Below are 19,409 nucleotides of genomic sequence, written 5' to 3'. Positions count from 1 at the left end.
GGTGGAAGGTTGTTGGGTATTAGACAGCGAGCTTTGTTACATGTCAGACAGTTAAAGGGTTAATATTGTAACTGACCATTTGGTCAGTGTAGTGGCCATTGCAGTCGTGCCCCGAGGGTCACGTATACAACTACTTTGCATGTTCAACTGCTTTCGATTTCTTTGTTAGAAGAGAAAGTAGTTGATCACTTTCTCCTTGCTTGACTGCTGAACAGGCAGGATGGAGAGAGGCTCTCCTTTTGCTAAGGGTGCCTACTCGTAAGTAAGCTTAGTGCCTTGCCAAAGGCTTTTGGCAAGTATAGGAAACATAGAATGTAGACAGATATTATTTGTTTTGTATCCCAGTGACTTTTTCCTTACCCTGAGTTAGAGTAAAGATTGTTTTACTTCAAGACAAATGCGTCTTGCCTCTTTTGTGCGTGTGTGTGATCTCAATTCTCATAGTTCAAGAGGAACGATCCATTCCCTCTGATTTGGTAGCAGATAAATTAAAGATCGGGGTTCCCTTTACAGGAACTGGGGCCCCGATCCCCCAACAAGTGGTAGCTGAGTACGGTTGGTTTTTATTTTGGCTATTGAGATAGGATCACACCGCACCTTTTTTTTTGCTTTTGGGATCTTCACTGGAGACGAAAGGATTTACAAACGCCCAGAGGGAATTTTCCTGTGACGGAGCCAGCAGCCTGGTCTGCAAAGGACGGCAGGAAACTTAACCCCGCGCGCCACGCTTGGATCCTGTGAGGAAGAAAGCAGCCCTGAGCCGCTGGAATGAGCAACGATAAGGAAAGTATGAATTCAAAACAACCCCAATCCGTTTCTGTCCCCCATATCACCCAAGCCTCCTTTCCAGTATGGAAGAGAATGGTGGAAAATGCTTTAACAGCAATTGGGGTGAATCACGTTTTGAATGAAGACCCGCCAGCTGACACAGATAGAGAAGCCCTTAAGAAATTTAAGATTGCAGATGCCCAGGCAATGAATTTGATTGCCAACTCAATTAATCCGGAAGAAACTGCGATAATTTTGAATAATGATAGCGCCAGGAAAATGCTAAATGCACTCAATGAGAAATTTGGAACTGTGTCAAAAACCCAGAAAATGATTTTAAAAACTAGACTGTATGCAAATAAAATGTCTGGAGATATGACCCTCTTGCAACACCTTAAGAAAATGCAAGATATGGAATCAGAATTGAAGGCTGTAGGAGGGGAAATCGGTGAAGAAGAGTTTCTTGTACTATTTCTGGGAAGTTTGCATTTTAAATATAACGCTGAAAAAAGGAATCTTTTGGGTAGAGAGGACTTAACCCTTACTAAGCTGGTGACTGCACTTAAACAGTTTGAAGCAGACAGGAGCCAAGAGAGGGAATTGTCTCGTGGAGTGTCTGTACTGCGTGTAAATGACAAATCCACAATCAGATGCTTCTTGTGTGGAAGGCATGGTCACCGGTCGTTTCAATGTGAGAGACGTGAAACAAAGGGAGAAATTCCCCCCCCCTCTCGCCGGGAAGAAAAGCCCGCCAAATCCTCACAAAGGGAGAGGGATGGAAATGGGAGGCAACAGCCCCAATCGTCCACAAGAGGGAGCCCAAGTACAAGCCAAGGGAAGCCCAGATGGCACAGTCACCCAAAGGCTTATCTAGTCTCGAATACAGCTTCAACCAAAGATTATTTAAGGCGTGTAAATACATTTGTTCTGGACAGTGGTGCAGATGTACATGTGTCTGGCTTGAGATCAGCTTTTGACTTTCTAGAGCCTTGTGATGAAACATTAGTTATGGCTTGTGGAGAAAGATTTCTATGCACTCAGAAAGGAGAAGTTTCTATTGCAATTCAAAGCTATTGTGGAAATGTAATGCATTTAACCTTACAAGACGTATTCCTAATGCCTAATTCAGATGAAAATTTACTGTCCGTGAATAAATTAGTGGATGCAGACTTTGAAGTGTCTATAACAAAAGACAAATGTCGCTTATTTGATTCTAAAGGAAGAGAATACCCAGTGCTATCAGTAGGCTCACACTATTGCCTGGAGAATGTTGCAAGTCAATTGGAGGAATATGCTTGTAGTGATTTTGAGAGCAATGTTGATTCTGATGAAAGTGATTTTGATGGAAATGAAGATAATGTTGAGGAAGAATCAAAATGCCTAGTTGCTTTTAATAAAGGATTGGCAGAGCAGAAGGCTGCAGATTGTAACCACAAGGACTGTTTGTACCAATGGCACGTGAAACTAGCTCATAAAAACTTTAAATCAGTGAAGCAACTGCTGATTGATTGTGGAATGCCAGTTAAGGAATGCTTTAAGGACAAAGAACGTTGTGAAGTGTGTCTCAGAGGAAAGGGAACAGCGCCTAAGCACGTGCAGAGGCCAAGCAGTGTTAAGGCAGAGATTTTGGAAGAAGTGCACTCAGACTTGATTGGCCCACTCAAGGCTTCAGCAGGAGGGGCAAAATATGTTCTGCATTTCATAGACAGCGCCTCAAGATTTGCATATGTGTATTTGTTGAAATCAAAGACTGAAGTAGCTGAAAAGTTTAAAGCTTATGTTGCCCTGATGAAGAATAAACATGACAGAGGTATACAGTTATTGTTCACTGACAATGGAAGTGAGTACCTTAATAAAGAAATGAAAGAAATTCTTGAATCTGAAGGAATAGAGCATGCAACCTCAGTTGCATATACCCCTAGGAACAATGGGTTGTCAGAAAGGTTTAACAGAACTCTGATGGAAAGTGCAAGATGTTTAATGCTACAGGCAGGCTTGCCTTACCCCTGCTGGGGAGAATGTGTAAATACAGCAGCTTACCTTTACAACAGGACAATTTCAAGTGTTATCAACATGACTCCATATGAAAGATGGAATGGCAGGAAGCCTAGTCTGAAACACTTGAAAGCATTTGGATCTCGTGTGTTTGCATACATCCCAAAGGAGAAAAGGGGAAAAATGGATCCTACTACAGAACTTGGAATTCTTGTGGGATACCATCCTTTCTCAAAAGGATACAGGATAATGGACATTAAGACTTACAATTTACAAATATTGAATGCAGTATATATAGATGAAAGAAATGTTATTAATAATCAACAAATTAATAACTTTGATGATCCAGAGGTTTGTGAAGAGGAAACCATAGAGATTCCATTTACAGCATGGGATTGCAATCCACCTGCTCCTGCGGAACAGCAAGAGACTGCAGATTCAAAAGGGGTTGATCCCGGTGCTGATGGAACAGCGGAACCCTCTCAGACCTTAAGGAGATCTACAAGGACTACAAAAGGAATACCAGCAGAGAAACTGAGTCTTTTCACTAGAATTGACAGCCACGTGGAACCCTCAAGTTGGGACGAACTGCAAAAGTTGCCCGATGGGGAGCGGTCGAGATGGCTGAAGGCAATTCAAGAAGAATTAGACTCACTGCAGAAGAATAATACCTGGAAACTAACCAAACTCCCACCAAACAAAAGGACTGTGGGATGTAGATGGGTGTTCAAGGTCAAGAAAAATTCGGATGGAACTGTTGACAAATACAAAGCAAGACTAGTTGCAAAAGGATTTACCCAGAAGTATGGAACTGACTACACAGAAACCTACGCACCTGTGATTAGTCACACGGCTATAAGGACTTTGCTGAGTATAGCCGCCTCCAGGAATAAAGTGGTACTGCAACTCGACGTCAAAACAGCTTTCCTGAATGGAGACTTATCAGAAGAAATATACATGGAACTTCCACCAGGATTAAAGGACTGTGATACTAAAAATCAAGTTTGTAAACTTGAAAAGACTTTATATGGGCTCAAACAGTCAGCAAGAGCATGGAACCACAAACTAACCTCATTATTGAAAGCTCAAGGCTTTGAACAAGGAAATATAGAGAAATGCTTATTCAGAAGGAAGAAGGATGATGGATGGGACTTTGTTTTGGCCTTTGCAGACGATCTTCTGATTTGTTCTGACACTGAAGAAGCTGCAAAAGAAATTGCAAACAAACTGAATGAATCAGTAGAAGTGAAACTACTTGGAGAAGTAAAGAACTATCTTGGAATGGAGATTGAAAGAGACCAAGACAATGGATTTTCAATCAATCAAAGGAACAAGATACTGGAATTTCTACAATTCATGAATATGAAGGAGTGCAAGACCAAGAACACTCCACTTGACCCTTCATATATGGATCTAGACGGAGGTGAACTATTGCCTAACAATCACAAGTACAGAGAAGCTATTGGAAAACTTCTATACTTGAGCAACGTTAGTAGACCGGATATAAGTGCAGCAGTTGGAATCCTAAGTAGAAGGACCAGCACACCTGCAGAACATGATTGGAATGCAATTAAATACCTCACACAATACTTAAAGAAAACTATCGATTTGAAGTTGAAGATAACTCCAAATACTGAGCTGAAACTGATAGGATACATGGACGCTAGTCTGGGTGGTACTAGAACAGACAGCAAATCTACAAGTGGATATCTGTTCTACTTTGGAGAAAACCTGATCTCCTGGACCAGCCAGAAACAGCAAGTTGTGTCAACATCTTCAACTGAAGCAGAATGCATAGCAGCCAAGTGCGCATGTACAGAGCTGGAAGAGATAATTGAACTGCTACGCGACTTTGGATTAGATGAACTGACACCTGCTACAATGTTTGAGGACAATCAATCGTGTATAGCACTACTGAATGGCGAGAACTCTAAGAAAGGGAAGAGACTTCTTCGACTCAAAATGGACTCAGTAAAAGACAAACAAGAAAGAGGTCTCGTAGTAGTGAAGTACTGTGAAAGTAAAGAGATGGTGGCCGACATCCTGACGAAGCCACTGCCTAGACAACAGTTTGAATACTTACGTGATGCATTGTGTTTATATGTCTGAATGTAACTAAACCTCGAAAAGGGGATTGTTGGGTATTAGACAGCGAGCTTTGTTACATGTCAGACAGTTAAAGGGTTAATATTGTAACTGACCATTTGGTCAGTGTAGTGGCCATTGCAGTCGTGCCCCGAGGGTCACGTATACAACTACTTTGCATGTTCAACTGCTTTCGATTTCTTTGTTAGAAGAGAAAGTAGTTGATCACTTTCTCCTTGCTTGACTGCTGAACAGGCAGGATGGAGAGAGGCTCTCCTTTTGCTAAGGGTGCCTACTCGTAAGTAAGCTTAGTGCCTTGCCAAAGGCTTTTGGCAAGTATAGGAAACATAGAATGTAGACAGATATTATTTGTTTTGTATCCCAGTGACTTTTTCCTTACCCTGAGTTAGAGTAAAGATTGTTTTACTTCAAGACAAATGCGTCTTGCCTCTTTTGTGCGTGTGTGTGATCTCAATTCTCATAGTTCAAGAGGAACGATCCATTCCCTCTGATTTGGTAGCAGATAAATTAAAGATCGGGGTTCCCTTTACAGGAACTGGGGCCCCGATCCCCCAACAAAGGTGACGTGAAATCCCTCAGCCTGAGATCCAGGGGAGCTGCTGTCAGTCTGAGTGGTCAGTACTGACCATGATGGACCAAGGGTCTGATTCAGGATAAGGCAGCTTCCTGTGTGTTCATATGTGTTTAAAACCAAACAAAGCCCCATCCTTACAACGGTTGACACCAAACAGAAATTTCCCATACAAAACAAACACAGCAGTTAAAATGGACAGGAAGGAGGGATCGCTGAGGAAATGCCAGATAAAACAAAAATGGGTTTCTCCTGACCAGACGAGACAGAAGTAATACTGGTGGTGAGGAAGGCTCACCATTTGTGGGCTTCCTGGAGGCACCTGGTTGGCCACTTCCTGGAGGCACCTGGTTGGCCACATCAGACTGCTGGACTTGATGGGCCTTGGTCTGATCCAGCAGGGCTTTTCATATGTTCTTAATACAAGGTAAACTGGCAAAGTAGCTTTTACCAGGGACAAAAAACTTGATTGCTCCTCTGGGGTCTGATGCCAGTTAACCTCATATTGCCCCCGGACTCAACTCCAAAGTTGCAATACATACACCACAAGGGATTCCAGGTCACTGGAAAATTGGTTCATCTCAGTGGAGCAGTGCCCTACTCTTGTGCCAGCCTTGGTCCTTTGTGCACTCACAGCACCCCAGGCAGCTGAAGCAATCTGGCCACTAACAACCTTTGAGACAGATTACCCCCTCAGCTGTCTCTTATTTGTGACGGAAATAGCGTTTTTCCTTGCAGTGCCTTGAATTACCTTGGTTGCAAAGGGCTGTGGCTCAGTCTACAAGCTTTAACTCCCTTTACACTCTGATGGGAAGCATGAATAATATTAGAGCCAGTGTAGTGTAGTGGTTAAGAGCGGTGGTTTGGAGCGGTGGAGTCTGATCTGGAGAACCGTGTTTGGTTCCCCACTCCTCCACATGAGTGGCGGAGGCTAATCTGGTGAACTGGATTTGTTTCCCCACTCCTCCACATGAAGCCAGCTGGGTGACCTTGGGCAAGTTACAGTTCTATTAAGAGCTCTCTCAGCCTCACCTACCTCACAGGGTGTCTGACATGAAGAGGGGAAGGGAAGGTGATTGTAAGCCGGTTTGCGTCTCCCTTAAGTGGTAGAGAAAGTCAGCATATAAAAACCAACTCTTCTTCTTCTGACATTGGCATACATCACGTAGTTCACAGATGTTTAATGTTAAAACTTGGCCTTCATTTTCTCCTTTGGAAAAAGGGGAAGTTAGCTTGCTGGAAGATGGTTCAGATTTCAGAACTATATAATGATGTACCTGTATGAGCCCCCGTTCAGGATGGTATTTCATGAATTTATTTATTTATTATTTCCATTTGTTATCCCGCTTGTGGCTTATCTTGTCCTTCACTCTTGGTATTGGCTTTCTCTCTGACTGGCATTAATATCCTGCAGGAATCGCAGGTGACCCAGTCTTCTCTGTATCAGAGAATGCAGTAGGAACATTCAAGATTCCCAGCTCGACACTGCCTGTCTCTCAAATTGACAGGCAAACATTAGCATGGATCCACTCATTTGGCAACCAACTTCTCTGATCCCTCAGCTGCCCTTTTCTCTGACCACTCTAATTGGTGGTTTTCCACAACTGAGGTAAAAAAAAAACTAATCCTCATCGGTTAACTCCCTGCCTCCCTCAACATTCCCTCCACTCCCTGAAATTCCACTGGATGTTACTGAGGCCTCCAAATCAGCCCGGGCCTTAGCAGGGGGAGTGGCTGTTGGCAACTAGAGGCCAGATAACCTGTTCATCACACCTTTCAAGGTCTAACAGCCACATAACTAAAGGCTCTGCACATACTTCTCCATGCGCCAGCTACAGTCCTCAGGCTGCCACCTACTGGCCATTCCTCCACTTAAATTAGCTCACCTGGCATCAACTAAAGCCGGAGCCTTTTCAGTCGTAGCTCCCACCCTATGGACTGGGTTCTCTGCGGAGGGGTGTGTGAGTGTGCATGTGCGCTGTTTCAGACAGCTCTTCAAGGCCTTTTTAATTGTTAGGGCTTTTAATATGGTGTGGATTGTGGCCATTTTTAAGGTTTTTTTTTAAGAAAAAAAATTCTGTATATGTGAAATTATGGTTTGTAGCTGCATGAGGAAAGGTGGGGTGTAAATATTTAAATAAATAAAATGTGCCCAGATGCTGGCGCTTTGCAAAACAGCCTACAGTGGCAAAACATACTACAAGAAGTAATGGATTATTAATGCATCAGGGTGGCTTTTTACAGTGTTAGGAGTGGATGTGGACTAATAAACTGAAGCTTAATCCCAACAAGAAGGAAGTGCCGCTGGTGGGCAGAATGCCTGATCAGGGATTGAAGGTGTCACCCATTCTGGATGGGGGTTGCACTCCTCTTGAAGGAACAGGTCCATAATCTGGGGTTTCTCTTGCTCTTGCCCAGGAGTGTTATGACGACCCCCCCTCCTTCCTATTATCTCCCAGCTCCCAGTAATCAGTATTTGGTGCTGAGGGAGAGAAAGAGGGATTGCCTTACTTCTTGTTATTTTGCCAGAGGGTACTATGTGGAGATTATTTTTCTTGTTCTCCAGTCCTCACCAGATTTTACCTCAGAGAGAAATAGGGCACAAGAGCCTTCTTAAAGATAACTAAGTAAACAGGGAGTTTTATTAAACAGTATTCACAAGATGGATTTTGGGGCAAGGCTGAATTGGAAGGAAAGCACAAAACCATATATATATGACTCTGTCCCCAGCATAGCTTTCAGGAATGAAGAGACTTTCAATCTCTATTCCTAGAGAACATCAGAAGTATGGGGATTTACCAAAATCCCTTTTCCAATTCTCACTGAACTACCCCACACCAGTGGCAGTCATCCTCCACACACTACCCTGCAACCAGAACAGCTCTGTCCCAGAGACTAAGTCCTCCTTGTGACCTGAGAAAGGGCCCTTTTCCACCCAATCTCTCTCAGCTTCTGCTGAAGATTAACTCCTTTTCGTCACAAATGTCTTTAACAAGTTTCCACGGATTAGCCAACTGTGGCATTTTCAGGGCAGAAAAGATCTGGCCAGCATGGTGTAATGGTTAAGAGCAGTGGTTTGGAGTGGTGGACTCTGATCTGGAGAACTGGATTTGATTCCTTGCTCCTCCACATGCGTGGCGGAGGCTAATCTGGTGAGCTGACTTTGTTTCCCCACTCCTACACATGAAACCAGCTGGGTGACCTTGGGCTAGTCACATTGTCTCAGCCCCCCCTACCTCACAGGGTGTCTGTTGTGGGGTGGGGAGGGGATTGTAAGCAGGTGTGATTGTTCCTTAAGTGGTAGGGAAAGTTGGTATATAAAAACCAACTCTTCTTCACTGTGGTGCATGCCTTTGTTACATCTAGATTTGATTACTACAATTCTATGTGGAGATGACTAGATTAGATAACTACAGTTCTGTGTGGGGCAAACTTGAAAAGTGTTCTGAAACTTCAACTGATCCAGAATCCTGCAGCCAGAGGTTGATTGGAATGGGTCGTAGGAACCATATCACTCAGTCTTGGGCTATCTACACTGGCTTCCAGTTTGTTTCCGAGCACAATTCAAGGTGGTGGGTTAGGGTTCCCTACTACCTAGTCATGGCAAGCAATTGTTATCCAACTTGGTGGCCATTGTAAGGGCAGAAAGGTGGGATATACATTTTGTAAATAAATAGTTGAGAGCCAACGTGGTGTAGTGGTTAAAGTGTCAGACTAGGATCTAGGAAACCCAGGTATGAATCCCCACTCAGCCGTGGAATGACCTTGGGCCAGTCACACACTTGCTGGATGACCTTGGGCCAGTCACACACTCTCAGCCTCTACCCTGGCAAGCATGTAGATGGGAGATCTCCAAGGAATGCCAGGGTAGTGACGCGGAGGCAGGCAAACCACCTCTGAACGGCTCTTGCCTTGAAAACCCTATGGGGTCGTCATGAGTCAGCTGCGACCTGATGGAAATAAATAAATAAATAAATAAATGACAGACCTCTCCTGCCCAGTTTGAACCCCAGTGAAGCAAAATGCAAATGTTGCTTGCTTCTCCTTCTGCACTGTCTGTGCCCGCAGCGGTCCCTCAGCCGTCTCCTTTCCCCCCACTGCAGGACTTTAAAGAGCAAATTGTCCACCATGCTGCCACCATCTTCCTCGTCAGCTTCTCATACTGTACCAACTTCCTCCGCTGTGGCACCCTGATCATGATTATCCATGATGTTTCTGACTGTTTCCTGGAGGTGAGTGAGGCTCTCTGGCGCTGCAAAAGGGGAGGTATCCTGGGTCTCCTATCCTTATTGAGAAACCTGTTCAACTAGAGCAGAAGGTGCAAGTGATTCCAGGAGGTATACATCTTTTTAGCCTACAAGCAAGAAGCAATGGAGTACTCTAACGCAATGCACACCATGTCGCTTCATTTCAGTTACTCGAGGGACTAGAACCTCTTTAAAACCTGCCACTGTAAGAATAAATAGTTATGTGCAAGGGGGCTTACCTTCTCTCAGGGCCCACGTCCATCTTGCTGTCTTAAAATTATTGTGGGGGGGGGGGGGAAACAGAACGGATAAATCAAATTTGTTTAGTAAACTATCATTTGATTCTATGCTTTCTAGGGATTCACCGTGAACAGGCTTTCTCAATAACTGACTGTCACGATATTCCATCCCTGATGACCTTTGAAGTCCTTCAGTAGATAACTCTCAACTTAGAGACTGGGTATATAAGTGCAATGCTTTGATAAATAGAACATTAATTCTGAAATCACAGTCTGCACTGTGGTTTAAATCATTTAAAAATGACCCCTTTAGATCCCGTTATTTAATTAAGATTTCTAACCATAACCTCAGAGCAGCTTTTACATCTTTACGGTTTGAAACCATGCCAATGGCTGTTTTGGCCGGCCAGTATTAACAAATTCCTGAGGACCAATGCTTATGTATCTGTGACATGTGAGTGCGGTAGGATTTACCCCATTACATACTACTTTATGTGCAGTCTAGAACTAAGTTTCTCGATGGGATATTATCTGGTGTAAATTTCCATTCTGAGAAGGAGAAAGTCATATTCTTGCTATCAGATTATGATGAGTATATTTCCCATAGAACAAGGCTTCTTAAACTTTTCCCACTTGCAACCTCTTTTCGCCTGAGAAATTTTTACATGACCCTGGGTATATAGGTATATAAAATAGGTATTCAAATCAAACATTTACTGATAATAAATAAAGAAACCTTTTACTGTTGCAAATTTTTTTGCGACCCCCACATTCAGTTACGCGACCCTATATGGGATCAGGACCCACAGTTTAAGAAACTTTGCCATAGAACATCACTGTATGCCTTGGCAGCAAGGAAAATAAGGGCCAAAGCTGATACTTCAAGAGCAGATTTCAAAAAATGATTTTATTTGTGGATTACGAACTGGTTTTATTAATATTTATTGTTATTAGGCTGTTCATATTATTGTAAATTCCTTTTTAGATTTTATTCTTTTACTGTGTTCATCTGCATTATAATGTGTGACATTTTTTCACGATGTTTTGTAACGGCCTATGGCCATATACAAATAAATTATACTTACCGTATATACCCGTGTATAAGCTGACCCGCGTATAAGCCGAGGTGCCTAATTTCTCCCCAAAAATGGGGGAAAATTAGGCACCCGCGTATAAGCCGAGGGTCGGCTTATAACCCCTCCCCCCCCCCGCAGGCTTACCTTACAGGGCTCTCCAGCGGCGAGGGTCCGGCGGCAGCGGTGGCGGCGCGGCCCGGGGGGCAGCCCATTTTTTGGGCTGAAAAACTCGGCTTATACTCGAGTATATACGGTACTTACTATGTGCAAGGGGGATATAGGAACACCACTGCTGGTGTTCTACTCTAGCATCCTATTTCCCATGTTGGCCAACAGGGTTGCCAAGAGCCCTCCGAGGGCGAGGGAATTTCTGCCCCCACACTCTGTTGCCCCACCCTAACTCTGATGAGTGGCAGGGGGGAAATGGAGGGCCTGGAACGGCATCCCACAACGCCGTTTCTGGCTGCATAAGTGGAATTGGCATCACTGTAGGATGGGACACTAAAGATTACCTGTTTTAGGGAGTCCTAGAGGGTCCTGCAACTCGGTGATGTCACTTCTGGTCATGCAGCCAGAAATGGCATCATGGGACCCTTCCCCCCCCCAGTCTCTTGCTCTTAGCTGGCAAACCTAGTGGTGAACCAGATGTACCAGAAGGCCCTTAAATTGGGATGCAGAGGCCCAAGATTCCTCCTGTTGTCAACTCTTCCCAGCAACTGACATTCAGAGGTATACTGCTTCTGACTGTGGAGGTTCAGTTGAGAGATCATGGCTATGTATACATCTCTCCTCCATGAACGTATCCAGTCCTCTCATTAAGTGATTGAAACTCTACCTCTTACAGCAGGGAATTCCACCAAGTTAATGATAAAATGGATGAAGGCCATTTTGGGTCTCCCTTGGGGAGAAAGGCTGGGTGTAAAAAAAAAGTAAATAAAGAATGCACCCTGTCTGAAGGAGGACTTTCTTTTGTCTGTCTGGAAGCTGCTGTACATCAAAGGTATTTTAAAAAAAACTTTTTATGCTTTTTGTGTCCCCATTTCCTAGCCCTCCAAGATCTTCAACTACCTGAAATGGCGTTGGATTTGTAACACTCTGTTTATTGTTTTCACCATCATTTTCCTCGTCACCCGCCTGGTAATTTACCCCTACAAGTAAGTTTCAGTTCTGGGTCCCATCGCTGAGCCCCTTCTGTCTCATTAAAGCTGCCGCCTTTGGTGGGTTTCAGACAGATGAACGAAGGTGGAGAGGACCAGCCATGATTATGAGGCACTGAGGGGCAGCTAGATGTGATGGGGCAGCTAAATATGATAGACATTTCTTGTTAGCCCTACTCCAATCATATATATAGCATAGTGTGAGTATCCAGTTTTAAGAGCAAAATTGCCACACATTCAATATGCAAGCATCTTTCCCTGTCTGCTTTACTGCTTTGCACGTACTTGTACTTGAAAGCTGAAGCAGTGCAAAAAAGCAACTAGATGTAATCGTACATGTGATGACATCTGAGATTCTTCTGTGTGTGGTGTTTTACTGATGCACACTTCCTCCCTTGGGCACAGGTGAAATATAGAGCGTTGAAGGAATCTTGATACCTTTGTACGTAGAGTCACATCAGATTACTTTCTTGCCTTGCTTTGTCAATGCACGAAGGAGCGTTGAGAATGTGTAGGGTGGGAGAAGCACATGAACTGAAGGAGCCAACATTAGTGGCAATGGGTGCATGTACAGCACGTATACATTTTTTTTAAGAGATCAACTGAGGTTCCTAACATGTTGGTTCTACAAAGGGAGATCCAAATTGGGGGAAACTCAGCTGAGGAGAAGAAGTCTGGGGAGGTCCTCCAAATGGGGCAGAACCACAGACCTTTGGCATGCCAGTAATTAGTAATTGGCATGCTGCACACAGCATGTGCAGCCAAAATTATTATTAATAATAATAATACAAATGATAATAATACTACAATAATAATACTACAATTATTGTTAATAATACTACAAATGACAATAATACTACAATAATAATAATACTACAAATGATAATAATATACTGGTGTGCTGTAGAAAAATATTATATTGATATATAATATACTTTTAACATTGAGCACTCGCACAAGATACAAAACAATAACTAACAATACAACACAACGTTCTAAAGTGAATAAATACAGCTGCAGCTTTACCCAGAGTTAAAGTCGTGAACTGTGATGAAAGGTTAGTAGTTTGCTCTGATGTTCAAGTGTAGGAATAGCAGCAGAAACATGGCTGTTGTGCTGTCTGGAGAACTGGCAGCTTCGCTGTAACATGTTGTAATGCAATTAGCCTAAGGTTCCAAAGGGCTAGCACCCAAGTATATAATTGTATGCAACTTGAGATAAGATGGTATTCCAGTATAAGCCATTTCGTGTGACTTCCTCAGTTGATTCACAAGTTACTTAAAGGGAGTGTATAATAACACTCTTCCCAGAAATGCATTATGTATTATTATTAATAATTTTGGCTGCACATGCTGTGACTTCTTATATTGGTCATTCTACAATATTGTCCCTTTGTTTAGTAATTAAAGAGCATCACAGATGGGCAAATGCAGGTACTTCCCCAAAGATCTGACAAAGGCAAAGGTGTTAGAGAGCTTTGTCCTCTCATGTTTCCCCCTTCTTTCCCCAGATTGCTCTACCACACATACTATTACTTCATAGAACTCTACCAACCATTTTTTGGCTACTACGTCATGATGGCTCTCCTGATAGTCCTGCAGCTGCTACACATCTTCTGGTCTTACCTTATCATCCAATTGGTGTACAAGTTCCTTGCGTTTGGCCTGGTAGGTGCAGCGAGCTGTCAAAGGAGGAGATTCTCATCAAAGACCAATAAAAAAATCATGGGTCTTTGGAAAAAAAACCATATGTAAGGGTGGTTTGTGGACTCTCCGCATGGGAATACATTCTCTATATGTGCTCAGAAGCATTTGTTATTATTTCTCCCCTCTCCACAGGGCTAAATCCAGATGCTAAACTGAGGGAGGGGTCAACCTCTCTTCCAAAAATGTAATTCCGTTTATGAAGTTGTGACACCTTAGTACACGAAAAGATTGATTTCCATAGCCCAATTCCTTTCTGCGGTATATTTAAAAAATTCAGTCCTTTGCTTAATATTGTTGTATTGGGAAAGAGCAAGTGTGTTTTCCCAGGAGGGTTCAGTTTCCTGGTTCAATTTTTGAGAATAACTTTAAGCAGCAACCTGCCCCCCCTCAGCCCCACCCATGACTGCAACATGCGGAATAGTAATATCGGCCTACCTTACAGGGCTGGTTCAAAGGTTAATATGAGAACAGCTTTGAACCCTGAAAGAACCACACCAATGCTAAATGTCATCATCAAAATAGTTAGATAAATGTTTTGACCAATAGTGGATGCAAGTATGCATTCTGTGAAGAAGTTCTGGGGTATGGTTGGGATGCCTTTGAGCATGTGCAGAGGCCTCAGGAAAAAGTGTGTGTGTGTGTGCGTGTAAAGTGCCGACAAGTCACAACTGACTTATGGTGATCCCGTAGAGTTTTCAAGGCAAGAGAGAACAGTTGTGGTTTGCCATTGCCTGCCTCTGCATAGCGACTGTGGTCTTACTTAGCGGTCTCCCATCCAGGTACTCTGCTTAGCTTCCGAGATCCGACAAGATCAGGCCAGCCTGGACTATCCAGGGCAGGGCAGAACCGTTGAGAACCCTTTTCCAGCCCCTGGGTACCCTTTGATGTACACCCTCAGATTAGGGTTGCCAACCTCCAGGTACTAGCTGGAGATCTCCTGCTATTACAACTGATCTCCAGCCGATAGAGCTCAGTTCCCCTGGAGAAAATGGCCGCTTTGGCAATTGTACTCTATGGCATTGAAGTCCCTCCCCTCCCCAAACCCCGCCCTTCTCAGGCTCCGCCCCAAAAAGCTTCCGCCTGTGGCAAAGAGGGACCTGGCAACCCTAAGTATGATACCGAAACAGAGCAAATAAAAAACTGCATGATGAATTGAATGCAAAACTTTGGAGGAAACATACATACGAGTTAGTGGGAGAATCTTTGGACTAAAGAAATTTAGTTTACAGAATGTCAACTATTGAAAGAGAATTGGTACAAAATGATTTTAGATGGTATCATCAAACCTAAACATATAGCAAAAGCTAACAAAAGACATTAACAGGAACAGCTGGAAATGCCAGAATACAGATGCAAGATTCTATCATATGTGGTGGACATGTAAGAAAGCAAGAAAATGATAATGATAAATGTGCTGCCCCCAGGCAGAATTAGTAGCTTTCTAGTATGTGTAGTTTGCAGTTCATGTTTTGTATTAGTAATATGTTAGGAAATAGTACTTGCCCATTAAGAAAGGTGCATGCTAGTTATTGTAGTCAGGGGGACTCAGTAGTCACATGTTTCTGTATTAGTTCACTGATTGGTCAGAGGTTAGGTTCTAATTCGCCCAGGAAAACTAGGCGCCTTTTTTTTTTTACTGTTGATGAGACTGAGGAATAGAGAGGTGTGTGAATCCATTATGTTTTCACGGATAGCTATAAACAGGACTCTCACCTAGAAAAGGACTGCGGATATCATCTATTCAGGTTGTGAGTAACCCTGAGCTGTTTTGGATTTATGCAGATCTAAAATAAAGAATGACTGAAACCCTGTAGATTCCAGTTGAACACTTTTCTTGCGAAGGGTCTTAACAACTAGCCCCCGCCCAGGAACAATAAATGATGAAATGCAAAAAATACTAAAACTTAAGTTTATATTGGACCTGAAAAATATGTTATTAAATATCTTGCCAAACAATATCCTCAAAATACATAACAAATTATTTAAGTACATGGTGACGGCAGCAAGAGTGATATATGCAGCAAAGTAGAAAGCAGAGAAATACCCAGATTTGACTGAATGGATGAATAAACTAACAGGATACTCAACAATGGCAAAACTAACATCTATTATACATAACAGATCAATTTCAGAATTTCAGGAAAAATAGATTACCCCCCCCCCCCCAACTGTATGGCTAAAAACTAAGGAAAGAATTACATTAAAATAGAATAAGAAAGATTTGGGCAATACATGTTTAAGAATAAATATATTATTCGATATGAAAATATACTGAGAACATAGAGCAATGTAATTAAAATAAGTTAATAATTGAAATGGAATTTTAAAAAGTAAGCTCCATATATAATGTCATAATCTGTTTATTGTTTATATTTGTGTTTAAAAATAAAACTCTACTATTTTAAAAAAGGAAAAAGACGTGAGGAGTGACTCGGAAGACAGCGAGAAGGGCGAAGAAGACGGCACAGGAGAAGGAAGCCAAGAAGAATTGAAGCGGGTCATGCTGTTGAAGTGTTAGGCTCTTAGAAAGGACCACTTCCTGAGAAGTGATATGTTATCTTATTCAGCCAGTCACTCACTAAGCAGGACTCAATGACTTTACGTACTTTTAAAAAGCAAGTCTTTTTATTGAAATACTAACAGTACAAATGTGTAAATGCAAGATACAAAGTCTTTACACTTTGGTTCTTGTAGGTTATCCGGGCTGTGTAACCGTGGTCTTGGTATTTTCTTTCCTGACGTTTCGCCAGCAGCTGTGGCAGGCATCTTCAGAGGAGTAACACTGAAGGACAGTGTCTCTCAGTGTTACTCCTCTGAAGCTGCCTGCCACAGCCGCTGGCGAAACATCAGGAAAGAAAATACCAAGACTACGGTTACACAGCCCGTATAACCTACAAGAACCAATGAACTCTGACCGTGAAAGCCTTCGACAATATCTTTACACTTTGTTACAATGTATGCAGTGACAATGTATTTTACAATGTATGCAATAAAGCAAGCAAGTCTTACATATCATTCAGTTTTAAAATCCAACTTCAAATAAGTCTGATTTAGCATAAAGTATCTAAGTCACATTCTAGAATAATAATCAAAACCATACATACCGGCACCTTTCTTCGGCGACACTCTGATCTAGTCTTACTGTGCCTGTATTTATACTGTTTCAAACCCCTTAAAAATGCTGACTCAGAGCAAAGCTAGCTGAGAAGTTCTCCTCAATTAAGTTGAGGACTCCTTTTTCTTAGGTTGAGGAATCCTTTTTCTTAGGACTAAAAAGTCCTTCACCCATGCCTTATATGGACTTCCTTTTAGTCCATTTTACTAAACTATAAACAATCAGTTTTATAGCTTTGTGAGCACTATATATACTCAATTTTAACATCATTCTCCTCTCCAGCATAATACGCATTCATTACATTCATTTGTGAAGCAATAGTATTATGGTTACATGTTTAAACTAGGGCTGTTGAAAAAAAAATTCGGTACTGTTCGGCTTTGGCAAAATTCGGCCCTTTTGAATTCGGGCCATGCCGAAGTCCGAACTGCCCCGCTCAGATCCCTGAAATTCGGGCGAGATCCAAAGTTCGGGGGAAAATTCGGCCCCCCCGCCGGCCTTCAGGGAGGCGCAGATCTGTTTAAAGCCCCCCCCCCCCCGCGCCTTCATGTAAGCCCCGTGAAGGCACGGGGGGCTGAATCTGCCGAATTTATTCGCTGAACCCCCGAAGTTAGCAAATTCGGCTCCCCCGTTTCCCGCCTTTTTTGAGTTCAGTTCATCTCGAATTGAAAAACAGCCGAATCGGGGGAAATTCGGCTGTTTGTCGGTTTGGGACGAACCGAATCAACAGCCCTAGTTTAAACCAAAAAACACAAAAGTTGCAGTAATTAACATTGTCAAGCCTTGGGGCTTGGAGGCTGGAGAACCTATAATGTCATTGGAAGGGTGAAAAGACTTATAATGGCATTGGAAGGGTGAAAAGACTTATACAGCCATTAAAAGGGTGAAAAAACAGTTTATGGCATTGGACGGGCAAGAAGACTGTTTATAGCCGATAAGATATGAAGAGGGCTTTTGTGCTTCTTCATTAAAAACAGTGATGAAGCTCTCTACTAAAAGGCTAGTAGAGCTCTTCACTGTTAAGCCTTTTGATATAGGCTAAAGGAACATTTCTGCCATCTGTCAGTGTATTTCAGAAACATAAGCTTAATGAAACCAGAGGCTTTAGTTCCTTCTTTTTAAAAGTAACTACACCTTCAATTATATAACTGTGTAGCTGTGTGAGCTCCGGGCTGGGAGCGCAGCTGGAGTCAAGGACGAGTAGCTCTGCAGTTTGTTATGACTGAAGCTGTAATCTCTCATGGGAACCAGAGTCAGCCTAATGTCTAACGGTGCCTTTCTGATGTATAATGGCGCCCTTCTGATGTATATGTGTTCAACCTTCCCGCCTTTTCCCCACTTGAGTCCTCGTCCCTTTTTCCTGTAAGTTGCTGCTTTCCATCTTATGCTTCCCAAATAAATGGCTTCTTAGACAACTCTCTTTGGATGTTCTCTTGTTTGGGATTCGACAGGTGGACCCAGACTTACATTAGGACTCAAGACCATATTTTTTTAATTTTGCTTTATTATTTTAGTTTTTTTGTATTTTTCCCTCCACATTGGCAGTACCCGCCGCCCTGTCCTCATGCATCCTTAAAAGACTTACGTGACTTTTGATGGCGCTGCAGAAGCGTTACCCTATTTTTTACATCAAGTTGACAGCTTCATGAGAAAGCAGAGGCAGTGGTTCCCTACTGAGGATAGCCAGGTGCGATATGTATCCTTACTATTACAGGGGGAGGCGGCGGATTGGATGACCCAGCAATTTGATTCACGGGCCAGATCCATACAAACTTTAAATGGTTTCATGTGGGCCCTAAGACGATGGTTTGAGGATCCCTTCAGAAGTGACAAGGCTAAGGCAGCCATCCTTCAATTGCGCCAAGGCACCAAGTTGGTCCAGGAATACGCTGGTGAATTCCAACGCCTAGCCAGCAGAATTACTGACTAGAGTGAAGCTACTCGAGTGCAATACTTCCGTGAAGGCCTGCACCCAGAAGTCCTATACTGGGCTTGCATGCAGTGAGATCCACCTACTCTCGAGGAATGGGTCCTACTTGCGGAGGAAGTGGAAAGCCACCGGCAATCCCTCACTCTTTCCAGGCACCGAGCAAAAGAGACAGGTCCACGGCCAGACTGTGCCGCCCCTCCACCTCAGAAATCAACAGCTCCTGCTTCGGACAGAGCCAAACGTTTCCAAAAAGGAGCTTGCCTCACATGCAGGAAGATGGGGCATTTCGCTGCTGATTGCCCTACTCGTTCTGCTCACCCCAAACCGAGTCTGCAAGCCAAGAACCATCCCCGGGGTGGCGGACAGAACTGTTGCATGAGCACTACACCAGGCGGGCGCAAACCGCCCATCGCCCTCCCCATTTCCGACGAGTTTGCTCACAATGCCAGCGCTCTTCCTCACCCCATCGGGGGCTCGAATTACAAATTAAGCCCCACCG

The 19,409-nt window shown here is 43.2% G+C and overlaps 1 protein-coding gene across 1 annotated transcript in view; it reads left to right on the top strand.

Annotated features, from left to right (window-relative positions):
• Nucleotides 1-16,383, top strand: part of LOC130473127 (ceramide synthase 4-like) — a 97,404-nt gene extending 81,021 nt beyond the window's left edge. The window contains exons 12-16 of the mRNA XM_056844658.1: nt 9,544-9,672; nt 12,050-12,156; nt 13,670-13,816; nt 14,308-14,320; nt 16,276-16,383. Of these exons, the coding sequence (XP_056700636.1) occupies nt 9,544-9,672; nt 12,050-12,156; nt 13,670-13,816; nt 14,308-14,320; nt 16,276-16,383 (504 nt within the window). The remainder of the gene's footprint in view (nt 1-9,543; nt 9,673-12,049; nt 12,157-13,669; nt 13,817-14,307; nt 14,321-16,275) is intronic.
• The last annotated feature ends 3,026 nt before the right edge of the window (nt 16,384-19,409 follow it).

This window comes from Euleptes europaea, chromosome 2 (assembly GCF_029931775.1).
Source record: "Euleptes europaea isolate rEulEur1 chromosome 2, rEulEur1.hap1, whole genome shotgun sequence".
In the NCBI taxonomy this organism is placed as follows: domain Eukaryota; kingdom Metazoa; phylum Chordata; class Lepidosauria; order Squamata; family Sphaerodactylidae; genus Euleptes; species Euleptes europaea.
This window is presented reverse-complemented; position numbering and strand designations above follow the sequence as displayed.